The 20,012-nt window shown below is 30.1% G+C and overlaps 1 protein-coding gene across 1 annotated transcript in view; it reads left to right on the forward strand.

Annotated features, from left to right (window-relative positions):
• The first annotated feature begins 397 nt into the window (after nucleotides 1-397).
• Nucleotides 398-20,012, forward strand: part of LOC143252087 (protein stum homolog) — an 88,552-nt gene continuing 68,937 nt past the window's right edge. The window contains exon 1 of the mRNA XM_076503699.1: nucleotides 398-1,075. Coding sequence (XP_076359814.1) covers nucleotides 802-1,075 — 274 coding nt within the window. The 5' untranslated portion in view covers nucleotides 398-801. The remainder of the gene's footprint in view (nucleotides 1,076-20,012) is intronic.

Here is a 20,012-nt window from a genome sequence, read left to right on the forward strand (position 1 = left end):
CATTCAAAACTTTTCCCACCAGTGGCATAAAAAATATAGTACGTTTTCCACATATATAACAGTAAATGAAACCTAAAACTGCAGATATTGAAAAATCCAAGATGGTAAAGCTTTTTTTATTTTTTAACACCAAATGCTCTGTAATCGCTATTCACTGGTAACACTCATATTTCCTATTGGTATAACTCTGAAGCGAAAGCAAAGAAAACACGGCTTTTGTTAGGTTGTTAAAAACATTATTTTTAAAGTTTACACGATATTTTTTTGTTCACAAATTACTGTTAGTTTCTTTATTGTACGCTATGCTAGTGTAAGCCAGCCAATAGTTAAAGCGTTTTCAGACAGTGACGTTATGCAGGCGTGTATGTTGTCCTTTTACATCCAGTGAGGTGTGTTGGATTATCGTGTGTTTATTTCAGTAACGCATTTAACATTTCCTCGCTTTCTATTTCAAACCCTATTTTCAGTATCTGTAACGGTGTGTTAGGAGTGTGAGTTTTTCTACAGGACTTGGTTGCTTTGTTCCCTGCACGTGGTGGCTCAAACATCGATTCTCTGCTTGTGCGCTGTAGGTAGGTGAAAACACACCTGCTCGGTGAATTGTTTGTTAGGCGAGCTGAAAGAGCACGCTAACATGTCATCCACTGAAGAACAACGGTCAGACCACTGCAATCAGACGTCTGTCCAAATAAATACAGCAGAGATGGTAGAAAACAGAAGACGAGAGGATGACAATGAAGGCCTTCCATATTACAAAGAAAGCACAAAAGCACCGTTAATTCGACACGGGAAGAGGCCAACATGAGTAATGAGGTATACAGAATTCCTGTGTTGGAGACGAACACAGATAAGCGTATCGTTAATCAAGAACATAATGCAAGCAACTATAACGCTGTTAAAATAAGCGAAGAGCATTTTAAAGCAATGGTTGAGTATTATGGTGGAAAACCTTTTATCAAATACGAAATCATATCCGTACGAGAAAAACACAGCGAATTTCGCAAAGCGGTCCCTTTGATGCCCGTTTCTTTATCTCTATTATTATGCTTGGTGAACGTATTAGCTCCAGGTGTTGGTAAGTGAAAAGCATTATTTTTTTTTACATTTTAACCCCTTTAATGTTATATGTGTTAAGACAACATTTTGTATCCGTCATCCTTTTGTAGAATTTTAGTGTTACAATACGAACTTCGAAAAAAGTAAGTTTCTCACCGGCAAGTTTCTAGTGCACTCAAACAAAACGATGCCCTTCATAAAAGAAATGATTCAACTTAGACCATGTTGAACTGTTAAACGTCCCTATTTTTGTACCTTCACAAAACGACTTCATTTATAAGTATTTGTTTGTTTGTTTTGAATGTTCGCGCAAAGCTACTCGAGGGCTATCTGCGCTAGCCGTCACTAATATAGCTGTGTAAGACTAAAGGGAAGGCAGCTAGTCATCGCCACCCACCGTCAACTCTTGGGCTACTCTTTTACCAACGAATAGTAAGATTGACCGTCACATTATAACGCCCCACGACTAAAAGGGCAAGCATGTCTGGTGCGACTGGGATTCGATCCCGCGACCCTTGGATTAGGAAAATGATTAAAATAAGTTAAAGTTTCCGGAACAGCTGTAGTCCTTACAATAATTTGTCATTGTTATATCTTGACTGCAACTGGGAAAAACGCATAACTCTGATTAAAAACCTGGTGTTAAGACATTGTACTGCTAACATATAAATACTAAAAAACTATATACTGTTCTTGACGTATTAATACAAAGAGCTGAGTTTAATTAAATGTTTCGTCTTGTAATGTTCTGGAAAAAATTAAATACTTCCTTATCCACTTACCCTAATGTTTATAATAATTCGACTTATTATGAGTTATAAGGAAAAGTCTACTAGTAAGTGAATTTTGTTCAGTTAAATTGTTTTAGATAAAATTATGAAACTTTTCAAACAAAGGAAGTGAAGCATTTTCAAGTAAGTGGCCAATAATTTACTAGAAGTGAGGTTATAGTATGAAAAGTCAATGTTCTGTACACAATGTTTTGTACATTCTATGTTTAGGTAACGTAGACTCGCCTGTTGGTTAGAAAGTAATGTAGTTAGTTTATTGTTAACATTTCAAAAATATAGTCTTAACAGCTATGATACAAAAAAATTATTGAAGTGATATCGGTGAGTTACAGCGTTCAAGTAATAAACACTTTCAAAGATACTATTTTAAGCCAATATCCTACTTTACAAAATGTAAATGTACTAATGCAAAGACAGAATACTCTAAGAGTAGTAACGCAAATTAGCACAAATGTATATATGAACGTATATTCCTCTGTATTGATATAATCAATACATAATACTATATTACCAAGTGCATAAGTTCATCTATTACTAACCTACTCCTCTGTTTGTTTGTTTTGAATTTCGCACAAAGCTACTCGAGGTCTATCTGTGCTAGCCGTCCCTAATTTAGCAGTATAAGACTAAAGGGAAGGCAGCTAGTCATCACCACCCACCGCCAACTCTTGGGCTACTTTGTTACCAACGAATAGTGGGATTAACCGTCACATTATAACGCCCACACCCTCAGAATACGAGTCGCACGCCTTAACACGCTTGGCCATGCCAGGCCCCTAACTCCTTTCATACTGAAGAAAAACAAAGGATGAATTTCTGTTATCGTGAAATAAGACTCAATATCAATTCATCCAATACGTTTATTTAAACACTTAGTGACGTTGGAATGTATCAATAATTCCTAAATTATGTCAATGTTTACTGCAAACATGACAGTATTTGAAATACGAAGATATTTGGGTACGTTTTATGGACAAGCTCTGTGAATTATAGCAAAGATGCCGATTGGCATACCTCATGAAAGCAACACAATTCCTTCCTAAACGACACGGCATGGCCAGGTGGTTAAAGCACTCGATTCGTAATCCGAGGGTCGCGGATTCGAATCTCCGTCTCACCAAACATGCTGCCCTTTCAGCCGTGGGGGCGTTATAACGTGACAGTCATTCTCGCAATCATCTGGTAAAAGGGGTAGCCCGAGAGTTGGCGGTGGGTGGTTATGACTGGTAACCTTCCCACTAGTCTTGTGCTGCTAAATTAGGGACGGCTAGAGCATAGAGCCCTCGCGTAGCTTAGCGCAAAATTCAAAACAAACCACTGTTGTTAAGTGCATAAAAAAAATTATGAAATCGCAACAAGAAAAAGGCAAAATTCAGTAAGATAACATGTTGCCTGTTAAACTATAGAACATTTTAATGTACTGTTCTCAAGTAACAAAACGGAAATAAAACTTTACAATTATCTGTCGGTTTTCATATTCGATCTCCATTACCATTAAAACTGTGATAACTCGATATATTTTATGACCATTTTTGTGCAGATTTTATAAAATAAATAACAACTCTGGCATTCAACAATGCATATTTTTTTTTACACCGAAACATGAAGAGATTTATCTTAATAGAATTTTTAACTACATATTTTGCTTTTTATTTTACTGAATAAATTTATAAAGAACTGTGCATTTTTACCAGTTGGAGTGTTTATTCATTCTATAATACCTCCTGCAGTTAAATATAAACTAGAAGTCTTATCATCCTGTCGGAATTACATGGAAAACCCGAAACAATGTGTGAAATGTTAACATTTGGTGAGCATTGTGACGATAAGTTAAAGGAGAAAACAGGCCGTTAGGCTTAGAGACTTAAGTAACAAATTCTATCAATGTTTATCACAATATACAAAAGTGGACTGCAAAGTTTTGAAGTTTATCTAATCGTCTATTTCGATTTTAGAGAAATGGTAAAGCAACCGTTATATCTACTTTCCATTAATATATGTTATCATTTTTTTTTTAATTGGAGAGACAAAATAAGCTGTAATGTTTAAAATTTGTTTGTAAATTATATTTATTCTTTAAAACAGCAAAGTAGTCCTTTAGATTTGTAGATTTTGCTAAAAATTTCCACAATTTATGTGTATGTACTTTTAAAGAGAGTGAATAAATTAGGTTATCAGCTTTATAATTCTGTGTAATAATTGCTATTTATTAAGAACAAAACAAGAAAAGCAAATTAAGCCGTTAGGCTTAGCGTTTTGGCTAATAAAGTTTGGAAGGAATTGTTGCCAAACTTGTTTTAGTCACAAAAAAAAATTATTGCTGAGTGGTTTTGTTATTATCCGATGTTATGAGAGACTGCGTTATCAAACTTTCAGAAAGGTACCAAAAAAATCTCCGATGTAGAAAATAAAATAAACAGGTACACTATTCTCGAACCTATTTTGGTCATTTTATGCTTTCTTATATGTATAACATTTCTTCATAACTCCTGGTTACAGTGCATGACGTACCAGTTAGCACTGATGTTTATTACACCTTGCTGGCAGAAATCATAAGATATTTTTTGAAATTCTGTTTCTCATTGTTTTATAGTTTCTCATCGTATTTTGTGGTGGCCCGGCATGGCCAAGCGCGTTAAGGCGTGCGACTCGTAATCTGAGGGTCGCGGATTCGCATCCCCCTCGCACCAAACGAGCTCGCCTTTTCAGCCGTAGAGGCGTTATAATGTGACGGTCAATCCCACTATTCGTTGGTAAAAGAGTAGCCCAAGAGTTGGCGGTGGGTGATAATGACTAGCTGCCTTCCCTCTAGTCTTACACTGCTAAATTAGGGACGGCTAGCAGAGATAGCCCTCGAGTAGCTTTGTGCGAAATTCAAAAAACAAACAAACAAACAAACAAACAAACGTATTTTATGTTTCCGTTCCTTTACTACTCTTCCATATAATACTGCTCTTCTATATAATATTGCCTGAATAATACTGCTCTTCTATATACATATATATAGTATTGTTTTTACATATAGTTCCGCACTTTTTAGAGTACTGCTCCTACATATAGTATTGCTCTTCCTTATAGTTCCGTTATTTCTTACAGTACTGCTCCTACATATAGTATTGCTCTTCCTTATAGTTCCGTTATTTCTTACAGTACTGCTCCTACATATAGTATTGCTCTTCCTTATAGTTCCGTTATTTCTTACAGTACTGCTCCTACATATAGTATTGCTCTTCCTTATTGTTCCGTTATTTCTTACAGTACTGCTCCTACATATAGTATTGCTCTTCCTTATAGTTCCGTTATTTCTTACAGTACTGCTCCTACATATAGTATTGCTCTTCCTTATAGTTCCGTTATTTTTACAGTACTGCTCCTACATATAGTATTGCTCTTCCTTGTAGTTCCGTTATTTCTTACAGTACTGCTCCTACATATAGTATTGCTCTTTCTTGTAGTTCCGTTATTTCTTACAGTACTGCTCCTACATATATTATTGCTCTTTCTTGTAGTTCCGTTATTTCTTACAGTACTGCTCCTACATATAGTATTGCTCTTCCTTATAGTTCCGTTATTTCTTACAGTACTGCTCCTACATATAGTATTGCTCTTTCTTGTAGTTCCGTTATTTCTTACAGTACTGCTCCTACATATAGTATTGCTCTTCCTTATAGTTCCGTTATTTCTTACAGTACTGCTCCTACATATAGTATTGCTCTTTCTTGTAGTTCCGTTATTTCTTACAGTACTGCTCCTACATATATTATTGCTCTTTCTTGTAGTTCCGTTATTTCTTACAGTACTGCTCCTACATATAGTATTGCTCTTCCTTATAGTTCCGTTATTTCTTACAGTACTGCTCCTACATATAGTATTGCTCTTTCTTGTAGTTCCGTTATTTCTTACAGTACTGCTCCTACATATAGTATTGCTCTTCCTTACAGTTCCGTTATTTCTTACAGTACTGCTCCTACATATAGCATTGCTCTTTCTTGTAGTTCCGTTATTTCTTACAGTACTGCTCCTACATATAGTATTGCTCTTCCTTATAGTTCCGTTATTTCTTACAGTACTGCTCCTACATATAGCATTGCTCTTTCTTGTAGTTCCGTTATTTCTTACAGTACTGCTCCTACACATAGTATTGCTCTTTCTTGTAGTTCCGTTATTTCTTACAGTACTGCTCCTACATATAGCATTGCTCTTTCTTGTAGTTCCGTTATTTCTTACAGTACTGCTCCTACATATAGTATTGCTCTTTCTTGTAGTTCAGTAATAATCCTCCTTATAGTTTTGTTCTTTTATATTGTACTCTTCTTCCATACAGTATAACTCTATTAGTACTGTTCTTCTACCCAATATTACGTTTCATTTGTTTTCTGAAATATTTTTAAAACGGTGTACTTAAATAACATTAATGAAACAAAACAAAAGCAGTTCAGAGTTCAAAGATTTGAAGTTGAATAATAATAAAAGAAACATCGAACATCTCAACAAATACCTATGAAGTACAGTTTATGTATTTGTTATTTCTCGGGTCCGACTTTGAACTTACAACATCACTGTTACAATATGTCGACATTTGCTTTAAGTATTGACGTCTAACGTGATTTTGTTTTTATCATGTTAATTGTTTATTTTAGCTAGTAAAATAAATTAAACTTTTAAGAAACTTTGCACTAAAGTAAATAACAATTACTCAGAAGTCCATTTTTCTAAGATAAATAAAATATTGTGATTATTTTACAGACAATTATGCCTATAATATATAATTAATCCTGGCTCAGTGTGCGTTCTTGTCTTCATCTTATATCACAAACTATTTATCAACAACATGTGTTCTACATATGTAAAAAAAAAAAAAATTCTGTGGACAATAAAAGAGTGATATGGATGTCGGACGATGTGGACTTGAGTACCCACATCTTCTTCTGCCCCCCAGTAGCTCAGCGGACTTACAACGCTAAAACCCGGGTTTCGATACCCGTGGTGGGCAGAGCAAAAATAGCCCATTGTTCTTAATTCAAAACAACAACAACAACATCTTCTGTTTATTTATTCTCTTTTTTCTTACTTATTTTTTGTTTATAACTTCTTTCTTTAATATGTGAGATTAGCAAACTGACACTAGGTTTACTAGATAGAATATTCTAATTTATGAAGCGTCTTTTCTGTAATATTTTGCCAAGGCAACTTTTTATAATTTCTATATGTGTATACATATACACATTTTTTATGTACTCAGTTTTTAAATGTTTTCCATATATTTCGGAAACAAAGTTACATTTTTACCAAAATATATGTATGTATACATATGTGTGTATGTATATATGTTAGTGAAATTAAATAATTATATCTAAATAAAGTTAAATGACTAAACAAAAATCATGAAAAAGGACTGTGTTACTTTCATTTTTATTTATTTATTTATTATTTATCATCTTCTTGTGTTTATCTTTTTCTTATCCTAACTTGGAAGAGCAGTCACCTTCCCACAATTGTCTGTAGGCAGTGAATGTTGATATGGATGTGGGACGTCGTGGGCTTGAACACCCACATTTCGCTCTCTTAATTTCTTATGTGAGACTAGCGAATTAAAGGTTAAGACTGATAGACGGTGTATACCCACCGCAATGTGGGTTCTACTTCCGCAGTCACCTACAAAACCCAGGATACATTTTATAATCCCACGTTGTAGTTTGTACCCTAGGATCCATTTTTTAAAAATGTGCAGTGTATTTAAAAAAACAATTCATGTTAATGTGGTTTGGTTTATGGCTTGAACATTTTATGATTATAATATATATATATATATATTAATTAAGCTTACTGTGCATCATGTCTTCATGAGTAATGTGTCTCCTATAATACATCTTATCCCATCTTCTGTTTTAGCTTCAATCTAAAATTAGTTGTATACTATAAAATTCACGGTCTGTATGTTTCCTATCAAATGTATTATCTGAGTTTTGCAATCAATGAAAATTACTTACTTCATGATTAGGTCTGGCATGGCCAAGCGCGTAATGCGTGCGACTCGTAATCCGAGGGTCGCGGGTTCGCGCCCGCGTCGCGCTAAACATGTTCTCCCCCCCAGCCGTGGGGGTGTATAATGTGACGGTCAATCCCACTATTCGTTGGTAAAAGAGTAGCCCAAGAGTTGGCGGTGGGTGGTGATGACTAGCTGCCTTCCCTCTAGTCTTACACTGCTAAATTAGGGACGGCTAGCACAGATAGCCCTCGAGTAGCTTTGTGCGAAATTCCCCCAAAAAAACAAAAAACTTCATGATTTATCGATTTATATACTTTACCATTAAATCTTATATTTACTATTACATGAATATATCTACAATATCTTGCAAAATTATTCACACCCTGAAAATTTTTCATATTTGGTTGCCACCAGATCTTGCAGTCAAAAAAACTTTCAAAACGACCCTACATTTAGAACATGCAGCATCTTCTCTAAATAGACCAAATTAGAATTTCAAAGAAGCCTTCTAAACTACACAACCGGATAAGCAAGAAACTGGTAAGTGATGCCACCGTGATGTCAAACTTTCACGTTTAAAATGGGAGTCAGTGTCCATACATCGAAAATATCTCGGTCCCTACACAAAGTTGGCCTCTACTGGTGAGTGGTATAAAAGAATCCGTTACTGAAAAATAATTATATTAAATCTCATATGGAGATTTATGCGTCAAGACGTGTAAATAATGTTGCAAACATGTGTTTTGTGGATAGATGAGCTTTTTGATCTAAATTCAAAGCGTTACGTCTGACGCAAACCCAACACGGAATATCACCCATTCAACACCATCCTAACTGCCATGCATGGTGGTAGTAGCATCATGTTATGGGGATGCTTCTCTTCAGCGAGGACTGTGAAGTTTCTCTGGATTTAGGGGAAAATAAATGATGCAAAGTACAATCGAGTTCTAGAGGAAAGCATGCTCCAGTCATCCAGGAATCTAAAACTGGGTCGAAAATTCCCATTTTAGCAGAACAATGACTCGAAGTATAAACTCACAATAATGTGGTTTCAAACAAAGAAAGTGGATATCCTGGGTGGCCCAGTCAAAGTCCTCACTTGAAATCCAATATAAAATTTATGGTGAGACTTAAAGACTGCAGTACAGTAACGATCTTAAACGAACTTGTCAGAATTGGAGAAATTTTTCCAGGAAAAATGGACAAAAAAATACACCATCCGTTGGTTTAAAGACGGTAGAGACCTCTCCAAAAAATATTCGTTGTTTTTTTTTGTTTGTTTATTTGAAATTAATCGCAAAGCAATTCAATGGGCTATCTGTGATCTGCCCACCAGGGGTTATCGAAACCTGGTTTCTAGCGGTTTGATTTTGCAGACATACCACTGTAGCAATGGGGTCTCCAAAATAATTGCTGTCAAAAGTCCTGCCAAAAAATACTGATTTATGGAAGTGAATACTTATGCAAATATCAAATTTCAGTTTATATACTTTCTTTGCACGTTCTGCTGATACAATATCCTTCAGACATAACAGAGTTAAGTTTGATCATTAAAGTTTTGATTAAAAACAACTTAATTAAAACGTTTAATACATCTGTATTTCATTAAGATGTGACATTATTCGTATGAAGTAAATACTTCAGGAAGGCACTGTATAATATCATAAGCTCCGATTGTTCTTTACTTCCTTTTCAACAGTTTAATTAGTAAAGGTAGAACAGTAACACTTATACTACGCTACATGTTGCTTACAGACGCAAGTTCCTTAAACATTCACTTCATAACTTGACAGCGTCGTTTTTAAAATACTCGATAAAACAGTATTTTACCTCATTTAATAACGTCTTGTTTCTGAGTTATGAAATTGAGCCCTCTGACGTCAATAGTTTATATCTCCAACAAGTAAGTAAATTAGTAAGAGAAAGTAACTGGGGTCAATTCATACTGTACGGCTCTTTTATCATTCATTATTTATTCGTAATGACGAGAAACTCTCTTAGGTAATCTTCAGGTTAACAAAGGTGACCTAAAAAGGTCAAACGTTGTTTTGTACTTTAATTAAAGTGCTGATACCCATATCAGTCATCTTAAGAATGCATCCATTATTTAGTTTAGAATGATCCACCATTTGAAAGGCTTATTTTCAAACTAGAATATCCATAATATTTTGTTGAAAGTGAATCTTACACTGAAGTAGTGTACACTTTTATCTTGAAAGTATAGAGTTGCCTGGAACAGCCTCCAAAACTATACCAACTAGAAACTACTTTTCATAAAAGAATAGCTTTCCTACGATAAACTATATGTTTAAAATAACTTAACTATTTAAATGGGCCCTCGTAATCTCAGGGTCGAGGGTTCGAATCCTCGTCGCACCAAACATGATCACCCTTTCAGCCGTGGGGACATTATAATGTTACGATCGATCCCACTATTTGTTGGTAAAAGAATAACCCAATAGATGGCGGTGGATGGTGATGACTACCTGCCTTCTCTTTAGTCTTACACTACTAAATTAGGGACGGCTAGCGCAGATAACCCTCGTGTAGCTTTGCGCAAATTCAAAATAAAATGTATTTAAATATTAATTCTACAGTGAATTCAGATTAGTAAGCCGTCTCTAAAGATAATACAACTATTCTAGGTGCACTATAAGCCTAGCATATATATTTTAAAACAAAAATTATTTTTATTTAGTTTTAGTGCGGAGTTGATAATGGAATTTTTGCCTGTTTAACCTCCAATTTTACTGTTATGGGTTTTTACATTTACTGCCCAGTCATCATGAGAAAAAAATGAAAATAAAAGCCAAACAAGCAAGTAAATCTTTAAAATAATGGTTACATAACGTATTCATGTTATTCAAGACGAGTAATATCCGTAATGAATCGATCAGGTTAGTGAAACAATGTATCTATATATATTGATACTTATTCAATGTTCCCCAGTGGTTACCGGTACGTTTCTGGACTTCCAATGCAACATTCAGAGGTTCGATTCTTCGCGATGAACAGAATTCATGTAATCCATTGTATGGCTTACAGCTAGCACAGGTCTCTCTCTCACACGCTTATGCCCCCCAGTGGCAGAGTGTAATAGTTCTGCGAACTTATACCTCTAGAAACCCGCTTTCGATACCTGTGGTGGGAAAAACACAAATAGCCCTTTCTGTAGCTTTGTACTTAAAAACAAACAAATAAATACAAGCGTATTCAGTAAATGTTGAAGTGGGACTGCCTTTTCTCTGTTGCTGTGCCGAGCCCGGCCCATGCTTACTGTTTATAGCATTACAAATCTTGTTCATAATTAGTATTACAAATCTTTTTCATCGTTAGTACTACAAATCTTGTTCATAATTAGTATTACAAATCTTTTTCATCGTTAGTACTACAAATCTTGTTCATGCTTAGTATTACAAATCTTGTTCATAATTAGTATTACAAATCTTTTTCATCGTTAGTACTACAAATCTTGTTCATGCTTAGTATTACAAATCTTGTTCATAATTAGTATTACAAATCTTTTTCATCGTTAGTACTACAAATCTTGTTCATGCTTAGTATTACAAATCTTGTTCATAATTAGTATTACAAATCTTTTCATCGTTAGTACTACAAATCTTGTTCATGCTTAGTATTACAAATCTTGTTCATAATTAGTATTACAAATCTTTTTCATCGTTAGTACTACAAATCTTGTTCATGCTTAGTATTACCAATCTTGTTCATAATTAGTATTACAAATCTTTTTCATCGTTAGTACTACAAATCTTGTTCATGCTTAGTATTACAAATCTTGTTCATAATTAGTATTACAAATCTTTTTCATCGTTAGTAATACAAATCTTGTTCATGCTTAGTATTACAAATTTTGTTCATACTTAGTATTTTTAGTAATACAATCCTTCTTCATTCATAGTACTTTAGTATTACAAATCTTGTTCATTTTTAGAACTTTAGTATTGGAAATCTAGTTCATACTTAGTATTACAAATCTTGTTCATTCTTAGTACCTTGGTATTACAAATCTTGTTCATTTTTAGTACTTTAGTATTACAAATCTTGTTCATTCTTAGTTCTTTAGTATTACAAATCTTGTTCATACTTAGTATTTTTAGAATTACAAATCTTTCACAATATTAGTATTTTACTATTACAAATTTTGTTCATTCGTAGTATTTTTAGTATCACAAATCTTGTTCGTACTTAGCATTTTAAGCAGTACAAATTTCGTTCATACTTAGTATTTTAAGCAGTACAAATCTCGTTCATACTTAGTATTACAAATCTTGTTCATACTTAGCATTTTTAGTATTACAAATCTTGTTCTTTCCTAATATTTTTAAAATTACAAATTGTGTTCATACTTAGTATTTTTAGTATTACAGATCTTGTTCATATTTAGCATTTTTAGTATTACAAATCTTGCTCATACTTAGCATTTATAGTATTACAAATCTTTTTCATACTTAGCATTTTTAGTATTACAATTTTTGTTCATTCTTAGTATTTTAGAATTACAAATCTTGTTCATTCTTAGTACTTTGGTATTACAAATCTTGTTCATTTTTAGTACTTTAGTATTACACAACTTGTTCATTGTTTGTACTTTAGTATTACAAATCTTGTTCATTCTCAGTATTTTAGTATTACAAATCTCGTACACAGTTAGCATTTTTAGTATTACAAATCTTGTTCATACAGAGAACTTTAGTATTACAATTCTGTTCATTCTTAGTATTTTTGTATCAGAAATCTTGTCATTCTTAGTATTTTTAGTTTTACAAATCTTGTTCATTCTTAGTTCTTTAGTATTACAAATCTTGTTCATACTTAACATTTTTGGAATTACAAATCTTTCACAATATTAGTATTTTACTATTACAAATCTTGTTCATACTTAGCATTTTTAGAATTACAAATCTTTTACAATATTAGTTTTTTACTATTACAAATTTTGTTCATTCTGAGTATTTTAGTGTCACAAATCTTGTTCATACTTAGCATTTTCAGTATTAAAAATTTTGTTCATACTTAGTATTACAAATCTTGTTCATACTTAGCATTTTAATCATTACAAATCTCGTTCATACTTAGTATTACAAATCTTGTTCTCACTTAGTATTTTTAGCATTACAAATCTTGTTCATACTTAGCATATTTAGTATTACAAATCTTGTTCATCGTTATTACTACAAATCTTGTTCATGCTTAGTATTACAAATCTTGTTCATACTTACTATTTTTAGCCTTACAAATCTTGTTCATGCTTAATATTACAAATGTTGTTCATACTTACTATTTTTAGCTTTACAAATCTTGTCCATACTTACTATTTTTAGCCTTACAAATCTTGTTCATAGTTAGTATTACAAATGTTGTTCATCGTTAGTACTATAAATCTTGTTCATCCTTAGTATTTCAAATTTTGTTCATTCATAATATTTTTAAAATTACACATCTTGTTCATACTTAGCATTTTAGTATTACAATTTTTGTTCATTCTTAGTATTTTTAATATCACAAATCTTTTTCATTTTTAGTACTTTGGTATTACAAATCTCGTTCATACTTAGTATTACAAATCTTGTTCATACTTAGCATTTTTAGTATTACAAATCTTGTTCATACTTAGCATTTTAGTATTACAATTTTTGTTCATTCTTAGTATTTTAGTACCACAAATCTCATTCATTCTTAGAACTTTAGTATAACAAATCTTGTTCATTCTTTGTGCTTTAGCATTACAAATCTTGTTCATACTTACTATTTTAGCATTACAAATCTCGTTCATACTTAGTATTACAAATCTTGTTCTCACTTATTATTTTTAGTATCACACATCTTGTTCTTATTTAGTATTTTTAGCATTACAAATCTTGTTCATACTTAGCATTTTTAGTATTACAAATCTTGTTCTTTCCTAATATTTTTAAAATTACAAATTGTGTTCATACTTAGTATTTTTAGTAATACAAATCTTGGTCATACTTAGTAATTTTAATATAACAAATCTTGTTCATTTTTAGAACTTTAGTATTACAAATCTTGTTCATACTTAGCATTTTTAGTATTACAAATCTTGCTCATACTTAGCATTTATAGTATTACAAATCTTTTTAATACTTAGCATTTTTAGTATTACAATTTTTGTTCATTCTTAGTATTTTAGAATTACAAATCTTGTTCATTCTTAGTACTTTGGTATTACAAATCTTGTTCATTTTTAGTACTTTAGTATTACAAAACTTGTTCATTGTTTGTACTTTAGTATTACAAATCTTGTTCATTCTCAGTATTTTAGTATTACAAATCTCGTACACAGTTAGCATTTTTAGTATTACAAATCTTGTTCATACATAGAACTTTAGTATTACAATTCTGTTCATTCTTAGTATTTTTGTATCAGAAATCTTGTCATTCTTAGTATTTTTAGTTTTACAAATCTTGTTCATTCTTAGTTCTTTAGTATTACAAATCTTGTTCATACTTAACATTTTTAGAATTACAAATCTTTCACAATATTAGTATTTTACTATTACAAATCTTGTTCATACTTAGCATTTTTAGAATTACAAATCTTTTACAATATTAGTTTTTTACTATTACAAATTTTGTTCATTCTGAGTATTTTAGTGTCACAAATCTTGTTCATACTTAGCATTTTCAGTATTAAAAATTTTGTTCATACTTAGTATTACAAATCTTGTTCATACTTAGCATTTTAATCATTACAAATCTCGTTCATACTTAGTATTACAAATCTCGTTCATACTTAGTATTACAAATCTTGTTCTCACTTAGTATTTTTAGCATTACAAATCTTGTTCATACTTAGCATATTTAGTATTACAAATCTTGTTCATCGTTATTACTACAAATCTTGTTCATGCTTAGTATTACAAATCTTGTTCATACTTACTATTTTTAGCCTTACAAATCTTGTTCATGCTTAATATTACAAATGTTGTTCATACTTACTATTTTTAGCTTTACAAATCTTGTCCATACTTACTATTTTTAGCCTTACAAATCTTGTTCATAGTTAGTATTACAAATGTTGTTCATCGTTAGTACTATAAATCTTGTTCATCCTTAGTATTTCAAATTTTGTTCATTCATAATATTTTTAAAATTACACATCTTGTTCATACTTAGCATTTTAGTATTACAATTTTTGTTCATTCTTAGTATTTTTAATATCACAAATCTTTTTCATTTTTAGTACTTTGGTATTACAAATCTCGTTCATACTTAGTATTACAAATCTTGTTCATACTTAGCATTTTTAGTATTACAAATCTTGTTCATACTTAGCATTTTAGTATTACAATTTTTGTTCATTCTTAGTATTTTTAGTACCACAAATCTCATTCATTCTTAGAACTTTAGTATAACAAATCTTGTTCATTCTTTGTGCTTTAGCATTACAAATCTTGTTCATACTTACTATTTTAGCATTACAAATCTCGTTCATACTTAGTATTACAAATCTTGTTCTCACTTATTATTTTTAGTATCACACATCTTGTTCTTATTTAGTATTTTTAGCATTACAAATCTTGTTCATACTTAGCATTTTTAGTATTACAAATCTTGTTCTTTCCTAATATTTTTAAAATTACAAATTGTGTTCATACTTAGTATTTTTAGTAATACAAATCTTGGTCATACTTAGTAATTTTAATATAACAAATCTTGTTCATTTTTAGAACTTTAGTATTACAAATCTTGTTCATACTTAGCATTTTTAGTATTACAAATCTTGCTCATACTTAGCATTTATAGTATTACAAATCTTTTTAATACTTAGCATTTTTAGTATTACAATTTTTGTTCATTCTTAGTATTTTAGAATTACAAATCTTATTCATTCTTAGTACTTTGGTATTACAAATTTTGTTCATACTTTGTATTTTGGTATTACAAATCTTGTTCATTTTTAGTACTTTAGTATTACAAAACTTGTTCATTGTTTCTACTTTAGTATTACAAATCTTGTTCATTCTTAGTATTTTAGTATTACAAATCTCGTACACAGTTAGGATTTTTAGTATTACAAATCTTGTTCGTACTTAGAACTTTAGTATTACAATTCTGTTCATTCTTAGTATTTTTGTATCATAAATCTTGTCATTCTTAGTATTTTTAGTTTTACAAATCTTGTTCATTCTTAATTCTTTAGTATTACAAATCTTGTTCATACTTAGCATCTTTGAATTACAAATCTTTTACAATATTAGTATTTTACTATTACAAATCTTGTTCATACTTAGCATTTTTAGTATTACAAATCTTGTTCTTTCCTAATATTTTTAAAATTACAAATTGTGTTCATACTTAGTATTTTTAGTAATACAAATCTTGGTCATACTTAGTAATTTTAGTATCACAAATATTGTTCATACTTAGCATTTTCAGTATTAGAAATTTTGTTCATACTTAGTATTACAAATCTTGTTCATACTTAGCATTTTAAGCATTACAAATCTCGTTCATACTTAGTATTACAAATCTTCTTCTCACTTAGTATTTTTAGCATTACAAATCTTGTTCATACTTAACATTTTTAGTATTACTTACTATTTTTAGCCTTACAAATCTTGTTCATGCTTAGTATTACAAATCTTGTTCATACTTACTATTTTTAGCTTTACAAATCTTGTCCATACTTACTATTTTTAGCTTTACAAATCTTGTTCCTACTTACTATTTTTAGCCTTACAAATCTTTTTCATAATTAGTATTACAAATCTTGTTCTTATTTAGTATTTATAGCATTACAAATCTTGTTCATACTTAGCACTTTTAGTATTACAAATCTTGTTCTTACATAGTATTTTTAGCATTACACCTCTTGTTCATAGTTAGTATTACAAATGTTGTTCATCGTTAGTATTTCAAATCTTGTTCATGCTTAGTATTTCAAATCTTGTTCATTCCTAATATTTTTAAAATTACACATCTTGTTCATACTTAGCATTTTAGTATTAAAATTTTTGTTCATTCTTAGTATTTTTAGTACCACAAATCTCATTCATTCTTAGTACTTTAGTATAACAAATCTTGTTCATTCTTTGTGCTTTAGTATTACAAATCTTGTTCATACTTACTATTTTAGCATTACAAATCTTGTTCATCGTTAGTACTGCAAATCTTGTCATGCTTAGTATTAAATATCTTATTCGTACTTATTATTTTAGTATTACAAATCTTGTTCATACTTAGCATTTTTAGTATTACAAATCTTGTTCATACTTAGCATTTTAGTATTACAATTTTTGTTCATTCTTAGTATTTTTAGTACCACAAATCTCATTCATTCTTAGAACTTTAGTATAACAAATCTTGTTCATTCTTTGTGCTTTAGCATTACAAATCTTGTTCATACTTACTATTTTAGCATTACAAATCTCGTTCATACTTAGTATTACAAATCTTGTTCTCACTTATTATTTTTAGTATCACACATCTTGTTCTTATTTAGTATTTTTAGCATTACAAATCTTGTTCATACTTAGCATTTTTAGTATTACAAATCTTGTTCTTTCCTAATATTTTTAAAATTACAAATTGTGTTCATACTTAGTATTTTTAGTAATACAAATCTTGGTCATACTTAGTAATTTTAATATAACAAATCTTGTTCATTTTTAGAACTTTAGTATTACAAATCTTGTTCATACTTAGCATTTTTAGTATTACAAATCTTGCTCATACTTAGCATTTATAGTATTACAAATCTTTTTAATACTTAGCATTTTTAGTATTACAATTTTTGTTCATTCTTAGTATTTTAGAATTACAAATCTTGTTCATTCTTAGTACTTTGGTATTACAAATCTTGTTCATTTTTAGTACTTTAGTATTACAAAACTTGTTCATTGTTTGTACTTTAGTATTACAAATCTTGTTCATTCTCAGTATTTTAGTATTACAAATCTCGTACACAGTTAGCATTTTTAGTATTACAAATCTTGTTCATACATAGAACTTTAGTATTACAATTCTGTTCATTCTTAGTATTTTTGTATCAGAAATCTTGTCATTCTTAGTATTTTTAGTTTTACAAATCTTGTTCATTCTTAGTTCTTTAGTATTACAAATCTTGTTCATACTTAACATTTTTAGAATTACAAATCTTTCACAATATTAGTATTTTACTATTACAAATCTTGTTCATACTTAGCATTTTAGAATTACAAATCTTTTACAATATTAGTTTTTACTATTACAAATTTTGTTCATTCTGAGTATTTTAGTGTCACAAATCTTGTTCATACTTAGCATTTTCAGTATTAAAAATTTTGTTCATACTTAGTATTACAAATCTTGTTCATACTTAGCATTTTAATCATTACAAATCTCGTTCATACTTAGTATTACAAATCTCGTTCATACTTAGTATTACAAATCTTGTTCTCACTTAGTATTTTTAGCATTACAAATCTTGTTCATACTTAGCATATTTAGTATTACAAATCTTGTTCATCGTTATTACTACAAATCTTGTTCATGCTTAGTATTACAAATCTTGTTCATACTTACTATTTTTAGCCTTACAAATCTTGTTCATGCTTAATATTACAAATGTTGTTCATACTTACTATTTTTAGCTTTACAAATCTTGTCCATACTTACTATTTTTAGCCTTACAAATCTTGTTCATAGTTAGTATTACAAATGTTGTTCATCGTTAGTACTATAAATCTTGTTCATCCTTAGTATTTCAAATTTTGTTCATTCATAATATTTTTAAAATTACACATCTTGTTCATACTTAGCATTTTAGTATTACAATTTTTGTTCATTCTTAGTATTTTTAATATCACAAATCTTTTTCATTTTAGTACTTTGGTATTACAAATCTCGTTCATACTTAGTATTACAAATCTTGTTCATACTTAGCATTTTTAGTATTACAAATCTTGTTCATACTTAGCATTTTAGTATTACAATTTTTGTTCATTCTTAGTATTTTTAGTACCACAAATCTCATTCATTCTTAGAACTTTAGTATAACAAATCTTGTTCATTCTTTGTGCTTTAGCATTACAAATCTTGTTCATACTTACTATTTTAGCATTACAAATCTCGTTCATACTTAGTATTACAAATCTTGTTCTCACTTATTATTTTTAGTATCACACATCTTGTTCTTATTTAGTATTTTTAGCATTACAAATCTTGTTCATACTTAGCATTTTAGTATTACAAATCTTGTTCTTTCCTAATATTTTAAAATTACAAATTGTGTTCATACTTAGTATTTTTAGTAATACAAATCTTGGTCATACTTAGTAATTTTAATATAACAAATCTTGTTCATTTTTAGAACTTTAGTATTACAAATCTTGTTCATACTTAGCATTTTTAGTATTACAAATCTTGCTCATACTTAGCATTTATAGTATTACAAATCTTTTTAATACTTAGCATTTTTAGTATTACAATTTTTGTTCATTCTTAGTATTTTAGAATTACAAATCTTATTCATTCTTAGTACTTTGGTATTACAAATTTTGTTCATACTTTGTATTTTGGTATTACAAATCTTGTTCATTTTTAGTACTTTAGTATTACAAAACTTGTTCATTGTTTCTACTTTAGTATTACAAATCTTGTTCATTCTTAGTATTTTAGTATTACAAATCTCGTACACAGTTAGGATTTTTAGTATTACAAATCTTGTTCGTACTTAGAACTTTAGTATTACAATTCTGTTCATTCTTAGTATTTTTGTATCATAAATCTTGTCATTCTTAGTATTTTTAGTTTTACAAATCTTGTTCATTCTTAATTCTTTAGTATTACAAATCTTGTTCATACTTAGCATCTTTGAATTACAAATCTTTACAATATTAGTATTTTACTATTACAAATCTTGTTCATACTTAGCATTTTTAGTATTACAAATCTTGTTCTTTCCTAATATTTTTAAAATTACAAATTGTGTTCATACTTAGTATTTTTAGTAATACAAATCTTGGTCATACTTAGTAATTTTAGTATCACAAATATTGTTCATACTTAGCATTTTCAGTATTAGAAATTTTGTTCATACTTAGTATTACAAATCTTGTTCATACTTAGCATTTTAAGCATTACAAATCTCGTTCATACTTAGTATTACAAATCTTCTTCTCACTTAGTATTTTTAGCATTACAAATCTTGT

The sequence above is a fragment of the Tachypleus tridentatus genome, chromosome 6, assembly GCF_004210375.1.
Source record: "Tachypleus tridentatus isolate NWPU-2018 chromosome 6, ASM421037v1, whole genome shotgun sequence".
Classification (NCBI taxonomy): Eukaryota; Metazoa; Arthropoda; class Merostomata; order Xiphosura; family Limulidae; genus Tachypleus; species Tachypleus tridentatus.